This window comes from Furipterus horrens, unplaced genomic scaffold, assembly GCF_987537825.1.
Source record: "Furipterus horrens unplaced genomic scaffold, mFurHor1.1.pri manual_scaffold_8, whole genome shotgun sequence".
Classification (NCBI taxonomy): Eukaryota; Metazoa; Chordata; class Mammalia; order Chiroptera; family Furipteridae; genus Furipterus; species Furipterus horrens.
Genome location: NW_028327178.1, coordinates 1187241 through 1213447, shown reverse-complemented (window position 1 = coordinate 1213447; position 26207 = coordinate 1187241). Strand labels below are relative to the sequence as shown.

At 53.8% G+C, this 26207-nt stretch overlaps 1 protein-coding gene across 1 annotated transcript; it reads left to right on the top strand.

Moving 5' to 3' along the window:
* The first annotated feature begins 8138 nt into the window (after window positions 1–8138).
* GALR1 (galanin receptor 1) lies at window positions 8139–16933 on the top strand. The gene is made up of 3 exons (XM_090285065.1): window positions 8139–8804; window positions 12499–12564; window positions 16616–16933. Exons 1-3 carry the CDS (start codon window positions 8139–8141, stop codon window positions 16931–16933), a joined length of 1050 nt encoding a protein of 349 aa, XP_090141191.1.
* The last annotated feature ends 9274 nt before the right edge of the window (window positions 16934–26207 follow it).

Below are 26207 nucleotides of genomic sequence, written 5' to 3'. Positions count from 1 at the left end.
ACCCAACCAGCAAGTTTCTCATTTCTTAATACGTCATTTCATGTTGAATATTAAAAACCGGTCCCGTGGGCCCACTGATGAGATAATGTTCCGTTGTCCCAACCATGATGACAGGAGGATCAATGAGGCCAAGTGCAATGGATCGCAGCTGCTGCTCTTCCTACATCTCCTCTTGGCTCACTTGCCTCACAAACACACACTTTTACCAGGAATGCAGACACCATTTCTCTGAAGCCAATGTGGAACCTGAAAAAACACACATGGGGAGAATCCCGGTCTCCAGGCCCTGCACCTGCTCCTGCGCCTGCTGTGGCGGACTCACCTGGTTCTCCTCCATCAGTGCGTAAGGAAGGGAAAGATAACCCTGAGGTGGAGAGTACAGTGTTTTGTGAGCGGATGAGTGAGGACAGTATTTTAATCTTAATCTTATCTCTATTATTTTGGGTCTCTACAGGTGCTTTCTATAAACTAGTCTGTTTGGAAGCTAAATAGAATAGTAATTTCTCAAAGATAAATGACTGTTTTGTGAAGACAACATTGTGTATATATATTTTTTAAGTTGCCATGTGTTGTTTGACAGTGTTTGTTTTGGAAAAACTCCATTTTAAAACCAGGCCGGAGATACATGTCCTGAACAAGGTGCCCAAAAGGAGAATCTGGAGGATGATAAGAGTTAAAAACTTTGAATGGAAAATTTCTTAGCAATACATCATCCCAAATCCATTTAACAGCAGGTCAGGGGAATATCGTGTATTACAAACTAAATTTGCAAATGACATTGCAGATATATTTTAACCTAATTTAAGTGCATTCCATTGTGATTCTCTACATATGGCCTGTGAGTAGAAATCCAATTACTGCCGCGGGACAAATGACAGGCTTTCTGGAGGCAGCCAGGCCCCCCGTGTTCCGGAGCGTGCTGAAGAATGCTGCTGGGTCTCTGAGGAAGCCAGGGCTGGGGCGGACCGTCGTTTGGGGGGGTCCGAAGGAATGTCACGTTCCTGTGAATTTCTGCCACTGCCCCTGCAGGTTAACTAGGCTGCCACCAAGTGGTAACAAAAAGACATAGTTAAATAATCTGAACCATTGCGTTGGCTTGGGGCTCAACACAGCAGGGCTCTGTCACGTGACATTCAAATAGTTACTCAAGAGAAATAGTCATACGTGTTTCAAACCCTCTGTTAAGAAAGTCATAGGTTCATGTACAACCTGACCTGTAGCTGGATATGTCACATCTTTCGTGGGTCCGATGAATAAGAAAAAAGGCTCCTTTTTCAAGCCTTTAAAGCCTGTAGGGAAATCTAACAGAAGGCGGGCTTCCTTCTCCTCCTTTCCTAGCCATGGTCGCTGCTTGTGTTCTCGTCCGTTGGGGTCAGCATTTCCCCACGCCCCCAGCTGCTGGGTCAGACCCACTTGCTCATCCGTGGTTGACTGTCCTGCCCACTTGGAGGTGATGTCCCTGTTCTTTGGTGTTTGTCCTCGGTAGATTTTTGGAGGGATGGGCCATGAGGACAGGTGCCCAAATCTCATTTTTAATTTATGTCAAAGAGAAGGAGCTTGTTCTGGCTTTTTTCACCATCTTCTTAAAAAACAAACAAACAAACAAAAAAACCCTTTGCCTTCCTTTCTCTCCTCATGTATGACTTACCTTCCCAAGATTCAATTCTCTGCCTCTAAGTTATTTTCAAGTTGACCCTTCCAACTGACTGAATAGATTCTCATTATTAAGGCAATAGAAAATCAAGATGAATTTGAAAACACTTAAAAAGGAATTGTTTTCATCGTCTATTTTAATAGTAAAGTATCATCAATATAAACACAATCATTGTACAGAAAAGTCTGGAAGCATAATGGTGAACGGAACACTCCCACCTGCCGCCGCCTGCCCAGGCTCGTGGGGCCGTGAGCATGGCCTGGGGGTACCACCACCGGTCACTCTGTGTATGTTTCCAGATGTCCCCCCTCCCCCGTCACACGCAAACTAATTTGTCATGATTCTGTCTACCTGCTTTAAAAAAAATCATCATATTATGTATTCTCTCTTGCAGGTTGGTTTCTTAACATGTTTCTTAGAAAGCTTGGCAAGCTGTTTTTATAATTCTACTTCACTCTATTGTAACTAAAAATATTTGGTTGAAATACTCACTTGGTAACAAATAAATAGCACAGATGGTTTTGTCAAATGTGCTATGGCCCCTCTCTGTCCTGTGAACCTTATTTTTTTAAAGATGTTAAGAGTAAATGTTGTGATCATCTTACATTTGAATAAAGAGAAACACACGGAAAGATTAAACACATCAATATTGGAAGCACATGATCCAGAGAACAGACCCCAAAGAACCGACTTCATGTATCTCTGCATTTAACACCACATTCTGCATTTCCTTCTCTTTCACACATTGAAACCCACCAGCTGAGCGCGGCTGTCTAACGAGCTGTGTTGTGTACACCTCCCGTGAAGCAGAGCTAGCGCAGGCATTTCCAGCTGCAGAAAGAAGTAAAACTCACTTGAAAAACAGAAGATTTGATTTCATGTGACTGGTAAGTGGAGCTTCAGGCAGGGCTGGACCCAGAAGCTGGGCCGGGCTCCTCGCTCTGTCTCTGGGCTTTGCTCTGCACTGTTATCTGTGGACTCAGGGGCTCGCTCCTCACCCCACATAGAGCTCTCAGCCTGGAAGTCCAGGGGAAGTGGAGCTCTGGCATCTTCTGACTGGCAGCCCGGGACAGACAGACGTACATGTGGAAGCAGGGTGAGGACATTGAGTGAGCAATAGAAATGACTACAGAATGGTGACGACAAAGTCCTCCACTTCTGCCAGGGGTGCTGGGCAGATAGAACAGAGTCAGGTGCTTCCTCCTCGGTGAGACCCCAGTGGACCTCCTATGGAGGATGCTGCCGTTTTGATGCCCAGACGGGCAGGTGCCAAAGGTGTGCCAACAGTGTCAGGACTGGGAGCACCACAGGGGGGTGCCCTGGTCCAGCTTTGAGTCCCATCCCAGCACCAAAGGAGTCACCGGAGCTGTGGCTTCCCTGAGACTTCACTGTTTGCCTGTGTAACGGTGACGATCATTTCAGCTCTACAGAATGCCATAAAATTATGAACTTATTCTCTACAGAATGGCACATAAGAAAGTCTTTAAACTTATTGCTAGTATTACCGACTTGGTTAATGCTGATTTACTACAACTCATTCATTCATTCACTCATTCATTCATTCAGCAGAGTAATGTGTTAATTCCAGATGCAAAGGTAACAGATGCATCTGCAATTTCAGTCTGAGGTGGGTAAGTAGATGCAGTGAGATAATATTTTACGTGTTTTCTTTTATATATATTTTCTTTTAGATATTTCTTTTTTATTCTGCATCCTGTATGTGACTAAAACCTGACAAAGAGACGTAGGATTATTACCCTGAGGGAAAACTGACCACAAGGGCCTCAGCGTCAGGACGGAGCTCAGGGAGGGTGGCCAGATTCTCACCCTGAGCCCCCAAATATGCTGTTTGAAGCCACCAAGAAACAGTGACTCTGAGAAACAACGTCCCCAGGTGAAGTCTGAACGTGTCCTACCAACCTGAGAACAAAGAGCACAGGTGACATCCAACATTCATCCCCTCAGACAAAGCATCTGGGGAGCAAGGCGAGGAGGGGGTGGGGCGGGCGGAGGGCGTGGCTGCTGTGGCCAGGGTGGCGGGGGCTCAGGAGCAGAGAGGACTGATGTCCTCTCAGAGTCCAGGATGAACCAATTCAGAAGAACCTCTGCACCCCTATGTTCATAGCAGCGCTGGTTACAACAGCCAAGAACTAAGTGCCCAGCAGTGGATGAGTGGATCAAAAGCTGCGGTGCATTTACACAATGGAATTCTGTGCAGCAGAGAGAAAGAAAGAAGTCCTGCCATTTGTGACAACATGGATCGAACTTGAGAGAATTATGATAAATGAAATAAGCCAGGCAGCGAAAGACAAATGCCATATGATCTCACCTCTAAGAGGAATCTAATGAACAAAATAAACTAACGAACAAAACAGAACCAGAGGCCTGGAAACAGGGAACAGACTGGCAGCTGTCAGGGGGGAGGGGGCGGGGGATAGACAAAGAACACGTACGAATGACCCACGGACACAGACAGCTGTGGGGGCGGGGGATGGGCGGGGCGGAGGAGGGCGAAGGGGGGAAAATTGGGACGTCTGTAATACGATAACAATCACTTTTTAAAAGAAGAAAACAACAAAACAAAAAAAGGAACCCAGGTCAAGGGTCCTGGTGGCCCTTGCAGCCCAGCATGGCAGCTGCCATGACTGCGGGAATGGTGGCTTGCTCAGGGCCAGGAGCTCTGCCGCACCTGCCCGGTCTCTGCTGGGTCTCGGGGCTGACCAGAGGTCAGGGGTGCCTGGCTGGCTCCCCGACGCTGGAGACCAGCCGTGCCCAGACGTCCACCCTGCGGAGGCCCGTGGGCCAAGCAGATATGCACACAGCAGTGACAGAGGCCTGAGGTTTCAGCTGCGGCTGCCAGGGGACAGCTGGCGCCTCTCAGCACAGGGTGAGAGTCCTTCCCTTCCCACACGTGGTGCCGGAATAGGAGCGCGCCTGGGAGCGGGCTGCAGCTCCGTGGAGAAGAGAGAGGGGTAACCTGGCACTGAGCCGCACACTTGCTCAGGACGGACTCGGGGCCTGGGGACCCGGAGCGGCACCCTGTGACACACCAGACGATGCATCATGATGGGGCCGGAGCTGATGCCTTTGGGAGACGCCGGCGCTCAAAGGGCTTCGCTGTCAGCGAGGGACCCGCTCTGCACACGTTCCTGCTGAGGGACGTGTGAGTCCACTTGGAGAGGAGGGGCCGCTGCCTGAGCCCCTTCCTCCCCGACTTGAAAGTGGAATAAACACACGAGAAAACAGCTTAAAAAACACCAAAAGGTGCAAATCAGAGGAAAGAAACCCGGCCATAGGAAACAGAAAGTATACGATGAAATTTTAAAATCGGCTCATGTGGATCAATAACAATAAATGTAAATGTACTAAAGTTTCCAGCTGGAAACAGAGATTGTCAAATTGGATTTTGAAATAATTCAGTTACGTGCTGTTCCCAAGAGATACGGTAACTACCACAGGACCGAGGAAGGCTGCAAGTTATCTAGCAGGCCAACAGAAAGCAAAGAATGTTGACATGTCTGCAGTAATACCAGGCAGATTATAAATTAAGGGACAAAAGAGTATTATGAGACCCACCATATAAGATTAAATAAAGAAAAAGGCAGCCTCTTAGTGAAGAACACACGTTTATGCCGTGAACAGACAGAGAATCACTCACAGACACCTCAGGAGTCCTGGGGCGGAGGCTGTGATTGGGGAAGCATGTAAAAGTAGCAACAATTCTATCGATAATTTCTTATTTTAAGCTGCGTGGGGGTTACCAGAGTATGGTATAATTTCACCATACATGCCCCGCGCTGAAAAGAGTTCATAACAATAAAAAGACCACTCTCTTCCCAATGTTATCACAAATAACGCCCCGAGCAGGCCGGTGTGCCCCTGGGAGGGGCGGTGACTGATGGGCACGATGGTGGCGGCCCCCTCTCAGGGAAGAGGGGGTGCTCTCGTTCAGCAAGACACTGGGGGAAGCAGGTTTTACTTGAACTCGATTTCGCCCTCCGGGAGCTGTGTGTGAGTAAGACGATTCCCTTGCAAGAAACTCCCTTATCTTGTTCCTTTGGAAGCTCCTTGCAGGGGAATCACGAGTGTTAAATCTTCAGCCGATGGCTGTCGGTGCCGGCTCATGGCCGGCGGGCATCCCCAGGCAGGCGCGCGGCGAAGGGGGACGCTTCTTCGGTGCAGCCGCTCCGCTGCGCTCAGGGGGGCTGTGCAGGAGCTCGGCCCTGCTGGAGGGGCACCCCCGAGGCAGCAGCGGGGCGGCCCTGGGCCAGGCCGCTCTCCAGCGAGGCAGCTCCACCCGCCTTGCTCTGGCCCACGGAGCCATCTCCGGTGTTCCATCTCCAGGAGGGAAACAGAGTCTCCGGCCTCCGGCAGAAGAGAAAGCGGCCCCCCAGAGCCAGAGGAGAGCTGACTTAGGCAGAACGAAGCTGCCACCCCTGGTCCCTGATGTGTCTGCCCTCATGCAAACGAGGACTCCAAATCCTTGCAATTTGATTGGTCCAAAAAGCACTGTCCTGATTGGTCAGAATGAAACCACTCTGATTGGTTGGTGAGATGCTGATGGGGGGCACAGCTGTACAGCTCTGGTTGGCTGGGAGAAGCCTCTGTCCTATTGGTGGAAACAGGATTCCAGGACACCCTCTGTAAGGGCAGCTGGGATGGCAGGACTCCCTGGGGTGCAATGTGCCTGAGAGCCCCCTGCGGAGTCCTGGCTGCTGGCCTTCCTTGGCAGGCGCCTTCTTTCTCAAGGTCCACAAAATGAAACAGTGGATGTAGGTCAACTATTTGGGGCATAGTAGGTGCTCAACGAACAGCATCAGAATCCTTCTGGAAACGAGGCAGAGTAGAAGCAGTGAGATGAAGCTAAAGGAGGAGGGAGACACTGCTCACTCCCCAAACGCCCCAGCCGCAGGAGGCCCCGCCCCAGGGTTGCGCCCCCTTCCCCGCAGCGTGCGCGCCCTGCTCCACACCCGCACCTGCATCCCCCCACCACCACCACCTGTGCGTCCCCGGCGCTTCGAGCCCTGAGTCTCCTCCGCAGGGGCGCTCGTCACTTGCACAAGGCAGGACGCGCGCTGGTGTGCTGGAACGTGAACGCCAGACAAATCGTGCAAACCCTGCAAATAGAGGGCCCGGTTTGGGTCCCTCCAGCTGGGAACCAGAAGGTCGTACACAGGACGGCGCCGACGGACAGCGTCGGGCGGAAGCGGCCCGCGTTCTTGCTGGCATCACAGCAGTGACATTGAACACGCTCTTCCACCTGACAGTTCCTGCCAGGACTCGCGTCCATCACTCAGACGAGCAACTCCAGGCAAAGCTGATCTCAGGCTGGGCGACGGGAACACGACCCCTGCCCCGCTCACCTTAGTTCTGCGTGTTTACGAGGGAAACTCAAACGCCCTCCTCGTTTTCCTCTCCTGCGTCTTTCCTTGCCAGCGGGGGGCAGGGGCGGTGGGGATTAGGGGCGGTGGGGATTAGGGATCTCACAGAACCCTCAGGGCGGTGCCGGCCACTGGCTTCCTGGCTTTACGGGGGCGGGTAGGCGGCTCTCACTCTCGCTGACAGCCTGCGCCCGAGGGGGAAGAGGTGCCGCCGCTGGGGGGAGGCGGCCTGCGCGCCCCTGCGCACCCTGGGCCTCCCGCCCACGCGCTGAGCGGCTGCGCTGCGCTGGCTGCTGGGCTGGTGCCCCATCCGGAGTCGCTGCCTTTGCTGGACTCAGGCGGGTCCGCACCTTGCAGAGCGCGTGGCCGATTAGAGCGAGGGGGTGGTAGGCGGCGACCCATCCTTTAGGGTTGGTCCAGTCTCTGCGCGCGGTGACTTCCGGGGACAGGGGCGGCACCCGGGAGGCGTGGGTTCCAGCCCGGCTGTGTCCTCACCAGGTCTCAGTTGCAGGAGAGAGGCCCGAGCGCCCCGCCAACCGCCGGGAGTGCTCAGAGAGAGCGCTCGCCCTGCTGACGACTTGGAACCTCGGCAGCAGCTGGGAGCAGGGAAGGCTGGGAGGCGCGGGGAGCGCTCTCCGCAACCCGCGACGAGCCCTGTGCGCTCCCTGCAGATCCCCGGGTGCGCGCGGGAAGGGAGAGGCTCCGAGCAACAGGTGTAGCGCGAAGCCGCTGCCGCAGCGAGGGAATCGGCCGCAGGACCGGGAGCCGGTAAGGCGCAGTGTGGGGCTCTCTCTGCCTGCAAGGCTGAGCCGGGGTCCCTCTTCCCTGGCTCGGTGGCCGCGCAGCGGGCAGTGGTACCCGAATAGGGGTCCCCTGCGCTCTCAGGACCATCGCCTCCTCCCGGGAAGGTCCAGCTCCCAGGCGGACCCGCACAGAGACGGTACGGTGTCACTAGGCACAGACGCCTGGGCTCGTGGCCACCGGCCAGGCTCAGGCTCGGAACCTCGCGCTCTGGGCTCGGGGCTGGGATCCCGGCGCCCCTCGGCACCCTCTGTCCCCGGCAGGAGGCCCTCACCCGTGCGTCCCGGGCTGCGCTGAGGACCATGGAGCTGGTGGCCGGGAACCTCAGCGAGGGGAACGCGAGCGGGCCCGAGCCCCCCGCCCCGGACCCCCCGCCGCTCTTCGGCATCGGCGTGGAGAACTTCATCACGCTGGTGGCCTTCGGGCTGATCTTCGCGCTGGGCGTGCTGGGCAACAGCCTGGTCATCACCGTGCTGGCGCGCAGCAAGCCGGGCAAGCCGCGCAGCACGACCAACCTGTTCATTCTCAACCTGAGCGTCGCCGACCTGGCCTACCTGCTCTTCTGCATCCCCTTCCAGGCCACGGTGTACGCGCTGCCCACCTGGGTGCTGGGCGCCTTCATCTGCAAGTTCATTCACTACTTCTTCACCGTCTCCATGCTGGTCAGCATCTTCACGCTGGCCGCGATGTCCGTGGACCGCTACGTGGCCGTGGTGCACTCGCGGCGCTCCGCCTCCCTGCGGGTGTCCCGCAACGCGCTGCTGGGTGTGGGCTGCATCTGGGCGCTGTCGGTCGCCATGGCGTCGCCAGTGGCCTACCACCAGCGCCTCTTCCACCGCGACCCCGGCAACCAGACCTTCTGCTGGGAGCACTGGCCCGACCAGCGCCACAAGAAGGCCTACGTGGTGTGCACCTTCGTCTTCGGCTACCTGCTGCCACTGCTGCTCATCTGCTTCTGCTACGCGAAGGTGGGCGCGGCGGCGGGCGGGGGGCGGGCGGGGGGCCGGCGGGGGGTGCCCCTTTCTGAGCCCTGCAGCGGCCCCACCGCTTTGGCGCCGGTCCCTGTCTCCTCTGCAGGGAGCCCTTGCCCCAGGTTTCTCGGTTTGACGTTGCGGAGAAAGTGACCTGGAGTTTGGGGGCCGCTGGGCAAGTTTGCAGTTCACCTCTCCGAGTCCCGCCTCCCCTTCAGGTAGCGGCCACCGCAGCCCGCAGCCCCAGGGTGTCCCAGCCACAGGCAGGTGCTCGCCCCGCTTCTCCCTAGAGGGACACCGCGCAGTTTTAGCAGCTGAAACCTGGACCGCGTGCACGTCCTCGCCAGCAGCGCGCGGTCCCTGGAGCCGCCTGGCGGGCCCTTTGGCGGGGTGGCCGGTGCCTCTGCCCCTGCCCCGCACTCACCTGGGACGTGCGGAGGGGACTCTGGGAGGCTCTGCGGGCACTTGGCCCCGTGGCTTCACGGAGCCACTGCCCCTGGTGACAGGCTTCACATTTTATCTTACGCAGAAGTCTAGCCTTAAACACCAAGCGGCAAAGCAGTGCTGCTTCTGAGGTTTGACCCGAGTCTCCCGAGACCATTGGAGGGAGGGTTTCGGTTCTTTTCAGGAAGGCTGGGTTAAGGATGGAAGCGGTCTGGGTGGCAGGTCCCCCTGGTAACTGGGGAGGGGCAGAGGTGGCCCCGCTCCCCGCGGTCACGCTCCCTGCGCCACGGCTCTCGCTTCCCCTGACGCAGCCCCACGCAGCCCCGCAAACCCACCTTCTCCTTCAGTAACAACACAGCACCCCGCTCTGAAGGTGCCATACCGTCCGGGGTCTCACGTTTCACACAGCTTGTTTATGCTGGGGTGAGAGGGGGCACACGCCTCATCCTCTGGGATAGCACAGAATGAAGGCCGGTGTCCCCACAGGCTGTCCGGGAGTCCCGTCACCACCCAAAAAACACCCTGTTTTACCTCCGTCCCCCTGCGTGTGTCCTCCTAGTCCTGACACCGCTCAGGCCGCAGGGCCCTGACGACCCGATGAGGGGCAACAGCAACTCCTTTTACTCGCTTCTGCAGGCGTTTTCCCAGCAACAACGTTTAACACGAGCCACCTGGGTTTTGTGTCCCTTCCCCCAGATCATCGCTGCAGACTTGGGTCTGCTCTGGATGGAACAATCGCTGCGGGTATTATCTGGAAGAATGGGCTGCATGAAAGGGGTCGGGACCCTAGAAAATATCTCTAGCTTAGCTCTTGGGGACATGGCTGGTTTCATCACCCCATCTCCTGCCCATGCTTAGCAGGGGCTCCCTCTGCGCAGCGGGGCGCTCTAACCTGCCCAGAGGCCCCGCTCTGAAGTTGTCCTCACTGCTTTATTGACAAGGAAGAGGGGTGGGGGGGTGGGGATGCGGCAGCTGACCCAGACCAGGAGGCTGGCAGGTGGCTCAGGAAGGGCTTCAGTGTAGGGTTCCCGTCCTCTGAGGGAGGGGACCGCTGCTGAGGGCCCTGGGGACGTGAAGCTTAGGACTAGAGGGAGTCTTCAAATAGTTGCCTCTTAATTGATAATTGCACAGATGAGAACTGAAGCATCATCTGTTCATCTTCCAGAAGTTTTTAGGTCTTCTTGATACAGAAATAAATTAGGCTACAGTTCATTCACAGAGCAAGGTTTGAAAATGGTTATTTAAAATTCAATAGAGACATGATCCTAGGGAATAGTTTTTTATATGGAAATAGTTTGCTTTTAAGCATAACTGAACATACCTTTGGGAGTCAAGCTAATTAAGCAAATTCATTTCATGGCTTTCAGGTGGAGATAATCATTGCTTCTCTTCAGGTGCAAGCTTTCCAGTTAAGGGTTTTGCTACTTGAATGTTAAGTTCAGGACGACCCCTACTCGTGACATGCGCACCCCGCCAGGTCCCCCCATGGCCCCAGATACATCCGCCAGCCTGGCTGACCTGGGCTCAGGTCTGAGTGTGGGCTTCCTGCACACACTTCTCAATGCACAGAACAGTGGAGCGGTGCCGCCATGACACCAAATGTCTTCATCACCCGTCACGGTACCTACGTTCCTTTTCCTTTCATGTCAGACCTGCACTGGGTTGGGAGGCATCAGAATATACTGATATGTGCCGATGGCGTGGGCTAGAGAGGGAGCGGAGCTGGGAGAACAGACCCTGGTGTGTCCTCCAGTTACTACTCAACAGCGCTCTTAGGCGTTTTGAAGTTACTGAGATGTGACCCCGCGGTGTGTTGAGGGAGTGAGTAGAGCCCCGGGCAGCTTTGTGAAGCAGAGAACATCTGACTTCTGTCCTGGCTTCCTCTCCAGGTGTCCCTCTCTGGTGTGGTTTGGCTGCCTCTCCTTTATTCTCTCCTCTCGTCCCTTGTCCTCAGTGACCAGTGTCCTCCTGTGGTCTGCGGGGAAGGCTGGCGGGCCAGGCCTGTCCTCTCCAGGCTGGGTTCTGCTTCCAGCTCTCACCTTCCCCTCTGGGAGAGCGCCTCATTTGCTTCTGCAAAAGCTCCTTGTTTTTCTTTGGTGCCATGATTTCCGTTGGCAGAGTGGTCACCTGACCCATTGCCAGTGTGTTCAGGGTGCCCCCGTTGCTGCTGTAGCAAGTGGAAGTCTCCGCCGTAGGTGAGGCTAAGCTGCTGCAGGAGGGTCAGAGTCACACCCAGGGACGGCCACTTAACCAGCGCCAGGCCCCCAGATTGGAAGGAAAACCCTGCGGTTTCTGTTCGGTATGACTGATCACCCAGAAGCCTGCCTCCATCCAGCGCAGGGGCAGGCTTTGGCACGAAGTCTAATTTGATTAAATTATTTCCGTGCTGCGGTGCCAGAGGGAAGCAAAGATGGGGCCGGAATGTGGTCGCGTTCCTGCAGAGGCTCACTCAGCCACCGGTGGGCGGTCTGAAGCCCCTCGTCCCAGGGGGCAGGTGTTCCGCAGACGGCCACGCCAACGCTTCACACTGTCCCTCCCGACTTCCGCGCTGGCACGAGAAGACAGGCGTGTTTCTCTGTGAACAGCGCCCGCGCCTCCAAGGGGACTCCCTGGCCGGGCAGCAGCTGTCAGCCCTGGCGCACGGTCCATAAGCCCTGAGTGAGGCCGAGTTCCCGAGGTGTCGGTGTTTTCAAAGCTCAGCACCGTGGCTCTGGTGTGAATAAAAAGCGAAGGGAGGCCCGAGGGGTGGCAACTGGCTTTAAGGAGACTTGGAGCGATGACAGCCGGTGACAAAGGGAAAGCAGAAGGGGCCTGCTTGAGAACCCCCTGAGGCCAATGTCTTTGTTTGCTGCTTGCCTCCTTCCCCCGGGGGGTGGGGCGCCTCAGGGTGGCCTGTAGCTTCTGGGCGCATCTGGGATGTGACACTGTGTCCGGCAGGTATGGGACCCGGTGATGGTTAAGAGGTAGCATCTTGGGGAAATCCAGGGGGATGGTGGACCCACGGGGATGGTGGGCGGCCGGCACAGGTGTGCTCTGCACCCAGGAGCTCTGGCCAGGAGCTGCCCTGGCCACAGATGGGGATGGCAGTCCGCAGTTGTCATTACTTTGTCGCCTTTCGCGTGTTTCCGTTCGGATGATGTCGTCACTAACGGCGCGGCTGGCTCAGAGTGCCGAGAACTGTCCGTGCCATAGAGGCAGTGGGCTGCGGGGCCCGAGGAGCCCGGTTTTAATCGTCTGTGTTTTTCAGGTCCTAAATCATTTGCATAAGAAGTTGAAGAACATGTCAAAGAAGTCAGAAGCGTCGAAGAAAAAGGTAATATTCCCAGGCGAATGTCACCTGTGCCGCTGTTCAGAGCTTAGTTTGCTTGAATTCTTCCTGATCCTCACGTCCACCCAATGTTTGAAGTGAGGGCCTCTCACAGGGTGGGGACGGAAGGTCAGCTCTCTGGGGGGAGGCAGGCAACCACCCGTGGCGTTCAGACGGGCAGAGGCTCGCGGAGGCGAGGACACGTGTGTTTTCTGCATTCGGAGCCCCGAGGGCTGCGCTCCAGGATGGTGGGGACTGTGTGCAGAGTTGCCACATCCGTGATTCCCACGAGCTGCCGTCATTCTAGTGTGGATTTCCCACTCTGGTGCAACTCCAGCAGGGCCTGGCCTGGCTGTCTGTGGAGGAGACGTTGTTAAAACCCGCCCCTCGGCACAGGGACAGGCACGCGGACCTTCCCTGTCCCTCCCAAGCCCGTGCCGATGTGGCCGCCAAGGGGGCGGCTTAACACCGGGGGCGCGAGGGCCCAGGGGGCGGCCTGCCCCTTTCTAATCGTCTTTCTTACCAGGTGACTCTGAGTTTAGACAAACTTTTGAGTAAGGTTAGCATCTCACACCCTTTTATTTATGACACTTCCCATTTTGAGGGGAAAACTATTTTACAAATCAGGGTTAATTTAACTCTTACTTGGACACTCTCTGTATAATAATTTCTGATTTTAGAAAATAAAATGAGGTGATTAGACATTGGGGAGAGGAGATTACAACCACACATCTTTACCCCCAAATATAGACACGACACCTTAAGACACCTCGTTTTTCCTTTTAAGTATTGATCAGGCTGAACGACAGCTCTTCCTGACTGTTCGCGTCCATAAGCAAGGGCGTAGGGAAGCCACACCTGTCCCCGGCCCAGCTCAGCTCACGCCTGAGACACAACCAGGTGGTTTCTGGGTGACCTGACGAGAGGCGGGAGGTGCAGAAAGCAGGACAGGCTGTCAGGGTCCGTCCTGCCGTCTGGACAGCCGTCGGCCACACCGACCTCAGCTTGGGCGTCCGGCCCATCCGGCCCCTCTGGCCGGCGGCTTGCGGAGGGCGAGGTGGCGTTGAGGCTGGCCTGTCCTGCCCATGCTCCGTGAGGCGTGTGGCGCTGGAGCGGATCCAGTTTTCTCTAAGCTCTCTCTTCGATGTCCCTCTGAGCCACACTCCCCTCTGCACGAAAATGACGCATTAACTCAGTTAAGGGCTCTTACACTTTGCCCTTGGACGGGAGTTTCCGGAGCTCCCCGCGGAGGAGCAGGAGTAAATCAGCTGGCTGAGCTCGCACGCAGGTGACGCTGCACAGACAGGACGCAGCTTCTCAGCTTCCGACTGACGTGCGAGCCTGGAGCCACTGATGGGAAGGACGTCCAGCTTCTCCAACGTTAGCTGGGTCCTCCTTGCACGCGGTAGCCGTTCTAGTTCCTGTGTTGGGGAAGCGTTGCAGAGACATTGGGACGGTGCCTGACAAGAACATAGGGGTTAAAAGAACGAGAACAGGTCTTAAAAGAAACGATGAGCAACGCCTGTGTTTGATTTTACCATAAAAAGGTCTGAAGATGAGGGACTAGTCCAACAGCTACGATGTTTCCCTTCGTGTGTGTGTGTGGCTGTGTGTGTGAATATGATGTGCACGTGTGTATGTGTGCATATCACACGCGTGTGAGGATGTAGTTCTGACCCTGGGAGGGGGTGTAGCATTGTGGGGCGGGAGGCAGAGTTGTCTTCTGTTCTCAGTCTTTGACCCTCAATAGCCACCGAACAGATGTCGGATCTGTTTGGACAGATTTAATTGTCCCCTTGTTTGCGCTGGACAAATAAAGCGTGCGGTGTGTGTCTAAGAAGGAGCGAGCAGAGGGGTGCAGGGACCGGGTCGGAGGAGATGGGGGGCAGGGAGCCAGCTCGCGGGCAGGTTCCTGAAGGCACAGACCAGGTGGCTCCGGGTCCCCAGGGCCGAGCACAGGAGGCGTCCCCGCCGCACGGCACTGTCAGCTTTCGCTGTGGCCCCGCGGGACCGGCTGTGACAGCCCTTCGCTTCAGCTTCACGGCTTCCATCCCCTGTTCTCAGGGCCGAGTCCAGTTCTCCGTCTCTGTGCTGTGTCCCCCGTGCCCCACAGGGACCCTGGACAGTCACCCTCACGTGTGGCTGGAAACACCGAAGAGGAAGGTGATTCCGCTGCAGAATAACGGCAGCGAGAGTGCAGGGCCGGGCGGCACGGGCGATGCGCTGCGCTGCGCGTCGGGGGGACACAGAACGGGCCTGGGGGGCGTCTGTGAGCCTTCGGAGCGGGGCAGACATCACACGGGGCGGCCCCCGGGGACTGCTTTCCGCTTCCGGTGGCCCCGGTCAGAGACAGAGCCATGCGGCTGCACACACCGTTCCCAGACGCTTTCCCGATAACTCGGCCAGCTCTGCGGCGGCCACGCGCGCAGCTACAGCACCTTGTCATCGCTCTCATCTTTGAGTCCCCGCTTCCTTCCCAGCCAAGTTCCCTCAGACGTGGTCTGGGCGAGTTCTTTGAAGAAAAAATCAGCTGCCTCTGAGGACTTGAGGAAGCGTCTTCCAGGAAGAGCAGAGCTGAGTGTTCAGGCACTTCCAGCACTAGGAGCGGAAGGAAGGGACGCTCACAGGACCCAGGCTCAGGTCCGGGATCAGCGCAGGGACTCAGGACGGGCCTGCGGGCGATGGCCTGGCCGCCGCAGCTCCTACCCTGCGTGCACAGCGCGGCGCCGGGCCACGTGCGGCGGCCACAACCCTGACCGAGGCCCCTGGTACCTCGGGAAATGAAAACAAAATCCTGTAACAAAGTTTAAGAAATCATCCTCATCCTCCACAGAGGAGCGTCCTCCTCGGACATCCTGCAGGTCAAAGGGGAGTGGGGACGAGCTCTTCCCAGTCTTTCTGGGGGCAGTCGGGGTGGTAGCTGGTGAGGACACCCCTTCGTCTTTAACTTGAAGCGGCCAAGACAGTTTGCTTTGGTTGTGCTTTTCATCAGTGGTTCTTCCAACACCTGAGATCTTTAGAAACTTTCTGGTGATCGTCACTGACTGCGCGGAGCCCCGGGGTGAGGCGCAGAGACCGGCTTCTGCTAAAGCCGCGCCCCGGTGCAGGGATGAGCGCCTGGTGGCCTCGGCCCTAGCCTGGGGGTTTGTGCAGCATTATTTTGACCAGATCTTTAATTTCTAGCCGGCGTGGGAAGCAGTGGGAGCGAGGGTGGTGTTCTGCCCGTGCATGGGGGCCTCCTCCCTGTACCCGCCCTGCACACCCCCCACCCCCAGCTTCTCAGTTTTCTGGCCTGGAGGCCTAGGAGCCTAGGGCCCTCTGTGCCAGGGAGACTGAAGGAGAAAACCATGCGCTGTGTCCAGCTGCACACTCGGAATTGTTTGCTGGAGTTGATGTCGCTGGGCTGACTTGGAGTTGGCCTGGGAACAACTGGGTCAGGGGCAGGGCCAGGTGAGGGCCAGGTGAGGGCCAGGTGAGGGCCAGGGGCAGAACGCAGTCTGTGGCCCAACCAACAGGACTTCAGCTCTGCTGGGCTGAGATGCTTGTGCAACGGAGAACATAGTAGGGCCCTGCGAATGCTTCGCTGGGGGCGGGGTCTACGTGCTGGGGGCGGGGTCCAGGTGCTGGAGGTGGAGTCTAGGTGCTGGGGGCGGGGCCCACGTGCTGGAGGTGGAGTCTAGGTGCTGGGGGTGGGGCCCAGGTGCTGGGGGCGGGGTCCAGGTGCTCATCTGAGCTGCCTCGCTGGGGAAATAACTCCAGTGCTGAAGATTTTAAAGTGCCCATGTTGTATCTTTAGACCTTTCTATTTCCATGATCAAAAGCATGGATCCCATCCTTCACACACTCTTACATACGTGGCAAAATTATCCCTGCCCGAGGTCATGGCAGGTCCTGGAGAAGTCTGAACGAAGCCGTTGTATGACCTGAAGGTCGACCCTCAGGGCAGATCTAGCATCCTCTGGGCCCATGGGAACATGCATGAAGTTACTTGGGACGCGCACCCCAAGTCTGGGTTCCTTCCCCGCCGGGGCTGACGGTCTGTCTTCTCTGCCCCCAGACAGCGCAGACAGTCCTGGTGGTGGTCGTGGTCTTCGGGGTCTCCTGGCTGCCGCACCACGTCATCCACCTGTGGGCCGAGTTCGGGGTGTTCCCGCTGACGCCGGCCTCCTTCCTGTTCAGGGTCGTGGCGCACTGCCTGGCCTACAGCAACTCCTCGGTGAACCCCATCATCTACGCCTTCCTGTCCGAGAACTTCCGGAAGGCCTACAAGCAGGTGTTCCAGTGCCGCACGCGCAGCGAGTCCCCGCTCAGCGACACCAAGGACAACAAGAGTCGCCTCGACACCCCGCCGTCCACCAACTGCACGCACGTGTGAGGCGCCCCGTGGCGGGGCCCTGTCTCGGGCGCTTCCCGGAGCGGATGGCGCGGAAGCCACGGGGGCGGCGGGCGGGGCTGCCCCTGCGCTTACGAAGTACGTCGCTCCATTGAGGGAATCCCCAGGTCTAGTGAAAATGACTTCTAATTTTTATTTCATTTTAAAATTCTTTTTCCAAAGAGAAGAAAATGCTGCATTGTTTTATGCCTCTTGAGAAATGAAAGTGTAATACAATTCCTTAGATGGGTTCAATTCTTATAGAATAAGGAATTGAGGACCTATAAATATGGTCAGGGATATTTACAATCTATATTTTAAAGCAGATTTATTTAGGAAAAATGTATGCTTTCGTTCTTGAGTTTTAAGGAAAGAGATAATGTAAGGTGGGTGTTCTGAGCTATGATCACGGGCTCGCGGACGTTTTAGCTGAGTTTTGTTCTGTATAGAGGCACAGCTGCTCCGTGGGACTCGGACTTGCGCACCGGTCACATCTGCCGCCCGCTGCGGCTCGTGCCCAGGGTCTGGAAGGTGTGCTGCGTCCGTCCATGATGACGGCGCTGGAGTCGATCTCAGGAGGTGAACAGAGTGTCGCGGCGGTGACTGCGGGGTGTCACCTGTTGGCACCGTCCCGTGAGACCTGCCCTGTGAGCTGGGGCGTGGAGAATTGACTGTAAAACCAATCAGGGAAAAGCGCCAAGTTCAACTCTCTTAATAGCAGAGCCTATGAATAGGTTTTTGACAATGAAACTGTGCGTGAAAATTAGGCATCCGCGTGGCCAAGGCCTCAGCTGCACCTTGGACGGAATTTAAAAGGCTGTCGTCAGTGAGGAAGGTGCACAAGTGATCATTTCTAGGGACCAGAGTCTAGTCCGGAGCCAGGAGGTCACACGGGGCGGGGTCATGCCCCATGAGGACAGGGTTCTGAAGGCCCGGTTCAGACAACATTTGAAGAAGACAAGCCTTGGGAACAGAAACACGTAGGGATATCCTACCTTATGCAAACAAATGCTTTTTAAAAATTAAGTTGTATTGATGTCTAATGCTCACTTACCCCAATATTATTCCTTTGGGAAATGCCAATTTGGGGATACACTCATCGCCACTTGAGTTTCGAATGTAGTTTTCATGACGATTTCACACTTATTCATGTTTGTCATGAGACAAAGGTATGAAAAGGTTGAATTATTCTATCAGAAGATAATTTTCCAAATGCAAGACTTTGATATATTTTAGGAGGACGCAAAAGCAAAATCATTTAAAAGAAGAAGGGTTTTGTGTCATGCACACCACGGCAAAGCAGGACTCCACGTGAAACATTCAGTTTTAGGGGAAAAGACAAACCCAGTGTAACGCTTCGCATGCTGACTGCGGTAGCTCCCAGCGTGTTCTCAGGGGTCCGTTCCCTCCTGCTCCGTGTTTGTTTGCAGTGTCTGTGGACAGACGAGGAGGGGAAAACCCTTGAACAGGATGGGGTTTTGCATGGAAACCTTCTCACACTTTATTCAAAGGCAGCGGCAGATGCGTTGCATCCCGACAGCACCCCCTCGTGTGCTTTGTGGACCATGACGCTGCCAACGCGGGAGCGCCTCGTGGGTGTGAGCTCGCCACCGCTCACGCGCCCCTTGCCGTCCGGGACCGGCAGGGGCGGGACTAGTTCCCTGCCCGGAGCCCGTCCCCGTGTTTTCCTCTTTGACTTCCTGCCCCCGCAGGTGGAAGCATTAAACACATGCTGCTGTTTCTAAGTCTCGCTGAAAATGCTTCCGCACCGCGCACTGGGCCAGCCTTGCCTTTGGCAGGACGGAGCTGAAGGCTCAGCATCAGCGTGGCCACTGACCGGCAAGCCCCGACCTCCCCGAGTTTAATGGAAACCATTTTATCGTGAGAATATTCTCACCCACCGTCCTTTTCATCGACGGCCCCTTCGGAGCTGAGGTTGTTCACCTCTGTAACGGATTTTGATCCTGATGATAACACACGTGCCTCCAAGATCTAAACCCGTGTTTTCTGAATGAGGTGTTCCGGAAGATGTCGTGACCCCAGTTCCCCCGAGGCACATGGAGGCGTGGGTGCACCTCCTGGGTGCTGGCATCCCTACCGCCGAATGCAGTTGCCGTGACAGGCGAGAGTCACCTGGTCTTCCTCGGGAAGGACAGGCAGCTCCCCCACGCGCCTGCTCTCCCAGCCGCCAGGCCCCAGGGGAGATGCCGCAGACGCCTTTGAAGTCCGGCTGCTTGAAAAGCTGGCTTTTCAGAGAACTTCAAAGAAAACTGCTGCTGTCTCCTGAGATGCGGCGCCTCAGTGCCAAAGGCTGCGGCTATTCTCCCGGGCTGATGGCTTCCCGGTGGGGAGACAGGCCCTGGGCTATTGAGGTGCTCGCTCTTGCTTATGAGTGCGCCCCGATTTCAGTCTCCCACTGATGAATGCAGTGACGTGGGGGAAAGGCCTCCCTGTCCTGTGTGCCCAGGGGACACCTTAGAGACCTTCTCTGTGCTATTGTGGCCTCGTGTGTGCTCGGCGACGTGTGTGCACGGAGGCCCTTTTCTGTCCATTTAAGGTAAATATCTTTGCTGTTAACAAAATTGCTGCCCGCACGTGTCGGGAGTGGACAGCCGCTTTCCTCCTCGTCTCCCCGCTGCCCACCTCTTGTGCTTCCGTGGTGGCGTGCCTCCTCTGAGTCCCCCTCACTCCATTCCCTCGGCAGGAGAGTCCCTGCCGCGCCTCGGCCGGGATGAGCTCGGGCCGGCGGGGCGCGGGCCGCTGAGCTGCGTGAGTCCTGCCCGGCCCGGCTTTGCGGGCGCAGCTGGGTGCGCTGGTCTCGGAGGGGGTTGCGTCTGCTCGCTGTCACACGCTCGGAGGCCAGGCGGTCATAGTTCTGCCACGTTAGTTGGGCCCCAAGGCCAGGCCCCTTCCGAGCAGGAGAGGACAACGTCCCCAAGCCCCGTTTCCTCCCCACGAGCGGCCGCACGTTCCTGTGAGCCGTGGACCACGCGGTCCTGTATGTGGAGTAGATATCTGTGTGTCTGCTTCCTCTGGAAACAGCTAAAACTCGTCAATTCTGTACCGGTTGAGACTATCTCCCAGGTTTTAAACTTGCAAGTGGCTTATATATTCCTGGCTGACAAAACAGGGTTGCACATAAGTTATTTGTCAGGTAGGCGGTAGTGGCTTGTTCATTTAACGGTTTGCTTGTGTGACTATGGGGACAGGTCAGGCGGCCCAGCAAGTGACAGTTACGTGCTGTCTTGGGGAGAATAAAATGACAAAATGGTGATTTTATCTGCTTCTAAGTTATGCTGTATTTTGAGATTGTCTCCTCCCAACGTGGAAACACTGAGCCTGAGGAACGATTTGAGATGCGTGAAGCATCGTGGCTATGGGCTGTACCCACGCACGGCAGGCCTTTCTGGGGACCGGGCCCGGGCGTCACCAGGCTCCTGCGGCAGCTGCACTCCCGCTCCGGCTCTGACTGCTATGCGGGCGCCTGCGGTCTGTGCACCTGTTTGCTGTGACAGGGTCTTTGAAAACGTGCGCAGGCCGGGCACCTCTGCTCCTCTGCTCTGCCGGGGGTCGCTCGCTGGGGGCTCCTGCACACAAGCTCGCTGCCCACTCAGCAGCTTTGTCCATGAGCTTCTGAGGACTTGGGCTGTGTCCTGCGCGCGGCCTTGGGGACAGGACCACCGCGGGGGTGGAAGGTGCTGAGCCAGCGTCTTGCCTTTGTAGACGTTGTGGCGATGACTTCAGCGGGAGTTCAGTGTCTGCTCCAGCGCTGGCCGAGTTTGCCCCCGGCAGACGACCACAGGAGGGGCCGATCCTGTAGCTGCAGGGCTGGGGGGCACTTGGGGGTGGGTCCGCTGTCCTTCCTGCCGGGGAGCAGAGCTCAGGATATCCCCAGGCGTGTTGTATGACCCTCAGAGTCAAAGTCATGACCGCCAGCTGCTTGAATAGGCTGGAGCTGGGTTCCCGGTTCAAGGTCTTCAGACTCTCAGGTCGCGGGGGTCAGGAGAAAGGCCCTTGGGGGCAGGAGCCGTGTGGCCTGCTATGGTTCTGCGGGGCCCACTCTCGCAGGAGGCTGGGGCCAGGCTGTGGAAACTGGGACTGTTTGCGTGTCTCTGTCCCAAAGGCCATGGCGGGTCTATTGTGCTCAGTTTTTCCTGCGGAGTTGGTCTCGGGTGATCAAGTTAACGGCCTACAGTGGCAGAAAGGCGGTGTCCTGGGCTGCTGCTGGAGGCCCCGGGAGTGTGAGGTGGCTCCTGGCTGGGCGGGGGCCTCGGAGCGTGCAGGGCAGACCCCAGGCCAGGAGAGGCAGTGAGGGCAGACTCGCGGGGGACGGCACGCCTGCGTGGCGAGGAGCGCAGGGCAAAGGGTAACCGGCACAAGGCCACCTGGAGTCTGGTCTAATTCCGCTCATGGAAATGCACCTTTAATGCTCTTACACATGGAAGAAGAATTCGGAAAGGATGGATGAGTCTCCAAACCAAGTGCGTGTTTGAATGAGCTGGCACGTGACAGGTGTGACAGGTGTGCTGGGTGTGGCGGGTGTGCCGGGCGGCCCTGGTGCTCTGCCCTCACCTCACAGCATGGCCCTCAGACTGACCGAGTAGGTGGCCGCCACACCTGACAGTGTCTGAGACAGGAGACTCGCTGTGGGCCCCCGACCTGCATGTGGAACATGCTCTCTGGTGACAGCGACGCTGCTGGCCCAGGACCCCAGCGGGAGGGCACTGCCTGCTTGCCCGGTTTGGAGGTGGAGCCCAGGTGTTGTTTCTCTGCCGAGCGGAGAGCCAGCCACGTGGAGACGCCCCTTTGCGAATCCAAACCTCCGGTTCTGTGAAAAAATTGGCTTAATGGAGCCCAAAGCATTCAAATGGTTATGGTTTACATTGATCGGGTTTATAAAGTATCTGTTTAACTATTATAATACCCTTGCTGCAGAAATGTAAAAGCTTTTGAGACTGTGAAGGAGTTCGGTAACTTATGTGTAAGGTTCTCATAGATTATCGTAATTTTTTCCTTCCAAGTCCGCTTGGTGGAAAGGAGCACCGGTGCATTCACTTTGTTCCTGTCAAAATGTGGAGCAGCAAATACAGCATTCAAAATCGTTCCGTGTCAGGTTTTGAACTCAGTGTTTAGATAAATGTATGCACGTCTTTCTGTGTGGCTGCTAATTTTTAACTACATTATTATCTCTAAGAGATAAGTGTAACTTACTCTGTGCTTAAAGGTTTTCAATTAAATTATTTCTGATAACATGGTAGTTTGGATAAGGAAGAAAGTCTATGTATTTTGTGTTTTTATTTTACTAAAGTGCTTGCTTCAACACTGCTGTGTAGGTAACACCAGATGCTGTTACAACGATTCTCTAAGATTTGTCTGAAATTTCTCTCATTATCTATAAATTTGGCATGAATATCATTTATAAACTTGGCATGAATACTAGTAAATCTGTAAAGACAAAAACATTAATGTTCTGTTAGTCCACATAGTATCAGTTGTAATCCTTCCACATCGCCCTCCCTCTGTGTTCTGCATGAAATCTTGAATTTGTAATTTGGACCAGTTTTCTTGAACTGAAAATAAAATTTGTTCCTCAAAGTGGTCTTATTTATGAGTATGCTATTTCCAATCAAGGTGTAAATGCCCCATTTGATAAAGCATTTCCCAAGTTATAGGCACAGAATACAACGTTGTTTAATTAAGTGAGTTTGACTCCTATTGGGAGACACCAGGGAAAATATGGAGGAATTGTGTTGGTGGAAAATTGACGCTTATGCTTGAAAAATGTTTTTCTGCTCTCCTTTTTTCTCTTCTTTCCCCCACTTTCTGTTTAAAAAAGAGTCTATTGTTTTTGTAAAAATGACAAAATTACTACAAGAAATTATGAAAAAGAAAATAAACATCCATCCAAAATTTTATCATCAAAAAATAGCCATCCCTAGCTGCTTCTGAATATCGCTCTGGGTCACCGCCCCGTGGACAGAAATAGTAACCAAGGGGAGGGCAGGGAGGGAAAAGAACTTTGAGAAAAATTAAATCAACATGCACATTATTTATAAATAAAATTATTAACTTTAATTTTACTTGCATTTACTTGGAAAAAAACAAAATGAAGTGAAATAGGAAGAATTACTGAATTTTAAGTAGTTCATCACCGTAAATCAAAAGCAAAGATCATGAAAGGCTGGAGAGAACTGGAGTCATTATGATTAAAACGATAAAAGCATTTCAGCCTTAGACTTTTTCCGTCACACGAGAAACCCTTTCAGAAAAATTAATTCCACATTTAAATGTATGCATTGCTTTATGCACCAGGTGGATTTTAAGTTCTGTGAGCTCTTTCCTGGGTTCGTCTCACCCAGCGCTGCTTTATTCCCCGAAGTCCTCAGAGGCACGATCTCCTGAGCTGTTTCCTGCACCTCCCTGGAAAGCAGCGCCAAATGGGAAACTGTTCTATTGCACTTGGTTTGCATTGTGAATCTTTAGGTCCTGCTCAGAATTTCGAACGTTACCAGGAAGATGTGTGAAGGTGAGCTGATTTTCCCCTTTTTAGACAACTAGTTTTATTTTCTCCCCTGAATGCCCATTTGCTTTTTAAAATCATGGATATCTGGTATTTTCACCAGGATGTGTCTTTCCATCACTCCCGAATGCCTGAGTGTGTTTCACAGATTGAATCGTGGTTTTGTGAAAGTCAGAGATATTTTTGGTTATCTAACCAAGCAATTTCCAATCTTTTATAGTGTAACGATTCTTTTAAAAACTTAATGACCAGAATATGTACTTTTAGTATGTATTAATATAGAAAATGTAATATGAAAAAAGAGAAAACTACAGACTAAAGTCTCTCATGAACAAAGACAAAAAATCCCCAATAAAATATAGGCAAATAGCATCCAGCAATGTTTAAAAAGAATTATACAATCATGACCAGTGGGGCTGATCCAGAAATGCAAGGCTGGATCAACATTGAAAACTCAACCAATGTAATCCACATGGTAACCAGCTATTTAAAAAATCATAGGATTATAATTGACATAGAAGAAGTATTTGACAAAATACAACACCTATTCATTATTAAAAACTCTCAGCAAATTAGGAATAGAGGGGACCTTTTTCATCTTGATAAGTAGCATCTACAAGAAGCCTTTCAGCTGACATCAAACTTAATGGTGAAAAACTGAGTGCTTTCCTCCTTAGATTAGGAAAAAGGCAAGGATGTCTGCTCTTATTCAACATAGGTATGTAGCCACTGCAATAAAGCAAGAAAAAGAAATTAAAGGCATAAGATTAGAAAGTGGAAATGGAATTTGCAGCTGATCTTAATCTATAGGAGCTGTCATCCATTGTCAAGATAATTTAAAAAATAGACACAAAATTGCTGTAATTATGTTTAGATAACATTAGTAAGTCATTTATGCTTCCTTTAAGTGAAAAATATTTTAAAAAATTAATAGACTTGGTAGTTAAGTAAAGATCATCTTCAATAAAAGCCGTTTTAAATGCATATTCTAATATCATTTTCCTAGGTATAAGTACTATTCAATGATCCAGTAAAATACGAGTGCTGTCCATAAAGTATCCAGCCAGGCACTATGAAAAATGGAGACATTTATTGAAGGAGATACAAGGTTCCAGAAACATTGTACCTCAGTCCCTTCAAGGTAGGCACCTTGGGACCTCACACAGCTCTCCCAGTGTCTCTTCAACTTTTCAAAAACACTCTGCAAAATCCTTTGTTGGAATTTCCCTCAGCTGCCCTGTAGTATTTTCCTGAATCTCACTGATGGTCTGGAATCTCTTCCCTTTCAAATGTGATTTTACTTTTGGGAAAAGTCAGAAGTTGCAGGGTGCCACATCTGGGCTATAGGGGGACTGAGTCACCTGGGTCACCAATCTTTGTTGATTGCAGCCTGTACATGTTCCTCAGTCTCAGGTGCTCTGCTTGTTGCAGGCCTTCCAGAACGTGGATCGCTTTTATTGGTGCTGCACTCATTACATTGTCCCCAAAATCCTTGTGGATCATCTGAATAGTTTCTGTGGAGGAAGTTCAACCTTAACACAAAATTTGATGTGGATTCATTGCTCTACTCACTCAGTCATTTTTAATGCAACAGCCACACAGTACACATGCTCACTCAGTGGTGTCTGCTGCCCTCACTGACTAGTACAGTGAAGTCGCCATTGTTCACACACGTGCATTCCAGTCCATGCTCCTTGGCTGCCATGTCACGTCCATGTCACACAAATTGTTATTATATTAACAATGGCTGGGCTTTTTCTGGACAGACCTTCATGCCATACTGCTTAAAAATGAAAAAAATTCCAGTGCTGATGATATTCCATAAATACTTAAATGGGGGGCTATAAGGAGATAATGCAGTATGTTTAGGAGCACTGTTGATAAGATGTGCAAGGGAAATGTTGATAGGTTGCCTCTCGTGCACCCCCAAATGGGGACCTGGCCCACAACCCAGGCATGTGCCCTGACTGGGAACCGAACTGGTGACCTTTTGATTCACAGGCTGGGGATCAACCCACTGAGCCACACTATTCAGGGCTAAAATTGGTGGGTTTTGGGTGGATGCAGAGAGATGGCACTCCTTTCTTTTTCTCACCCATCCTAATTCTGACACCAGGGTTGCCAGGGGCAGTGAAGGGGACCTGGGCTGTTTCTGAAGCTGGTGACTCCTGTCATCTGTAAGCCCTTCAGTCTGGGTACACTCTCCCCAGCAGGGACATTGTACCTCACGCAGCTGAATTAACTTCCAACCTGAATTCTATGACTCCACCTTCCAGTCAGAAGGCCAGGCCAGCAGCGTAGTGTGCGTAGGTCAGTGAGCCTGCTCTCTGCCTGAAGCGCTCCCAAGGGGCACGTCACAGAGCACCAAGTTCTCGTCTTAAACTCCAAATGGTGCCCATGGAGGGCTTGCCATCTGTCACGCTGTCATGGAAAGTGCGGTACAAACCTGTGACTTTGTGGGGCTGGCTGTGGGAGGGGAAAGTGCTGGGTGACACCGGGGACAGAGGCGGGGACACACACGTGCCACTCTGCGCTCTGAAGCCTACTTTATTACACGCGGTGCGCTGTGGTCTCTCAGTGAGACCGAGTTTCAGGTGAGCATCCCTTAAGAAATGACATCATTCAGAGAAGAGGAGAGAGAGTGAATGGCATTCCAGGGTTTTGTTTCCGGAAGGAAGATTCTTACGCAGAGTGTCGGACAATCGAGTATCCATGTTCGTATGATACATTATTTAAGTTCTTGCCAAACTGAAGAAC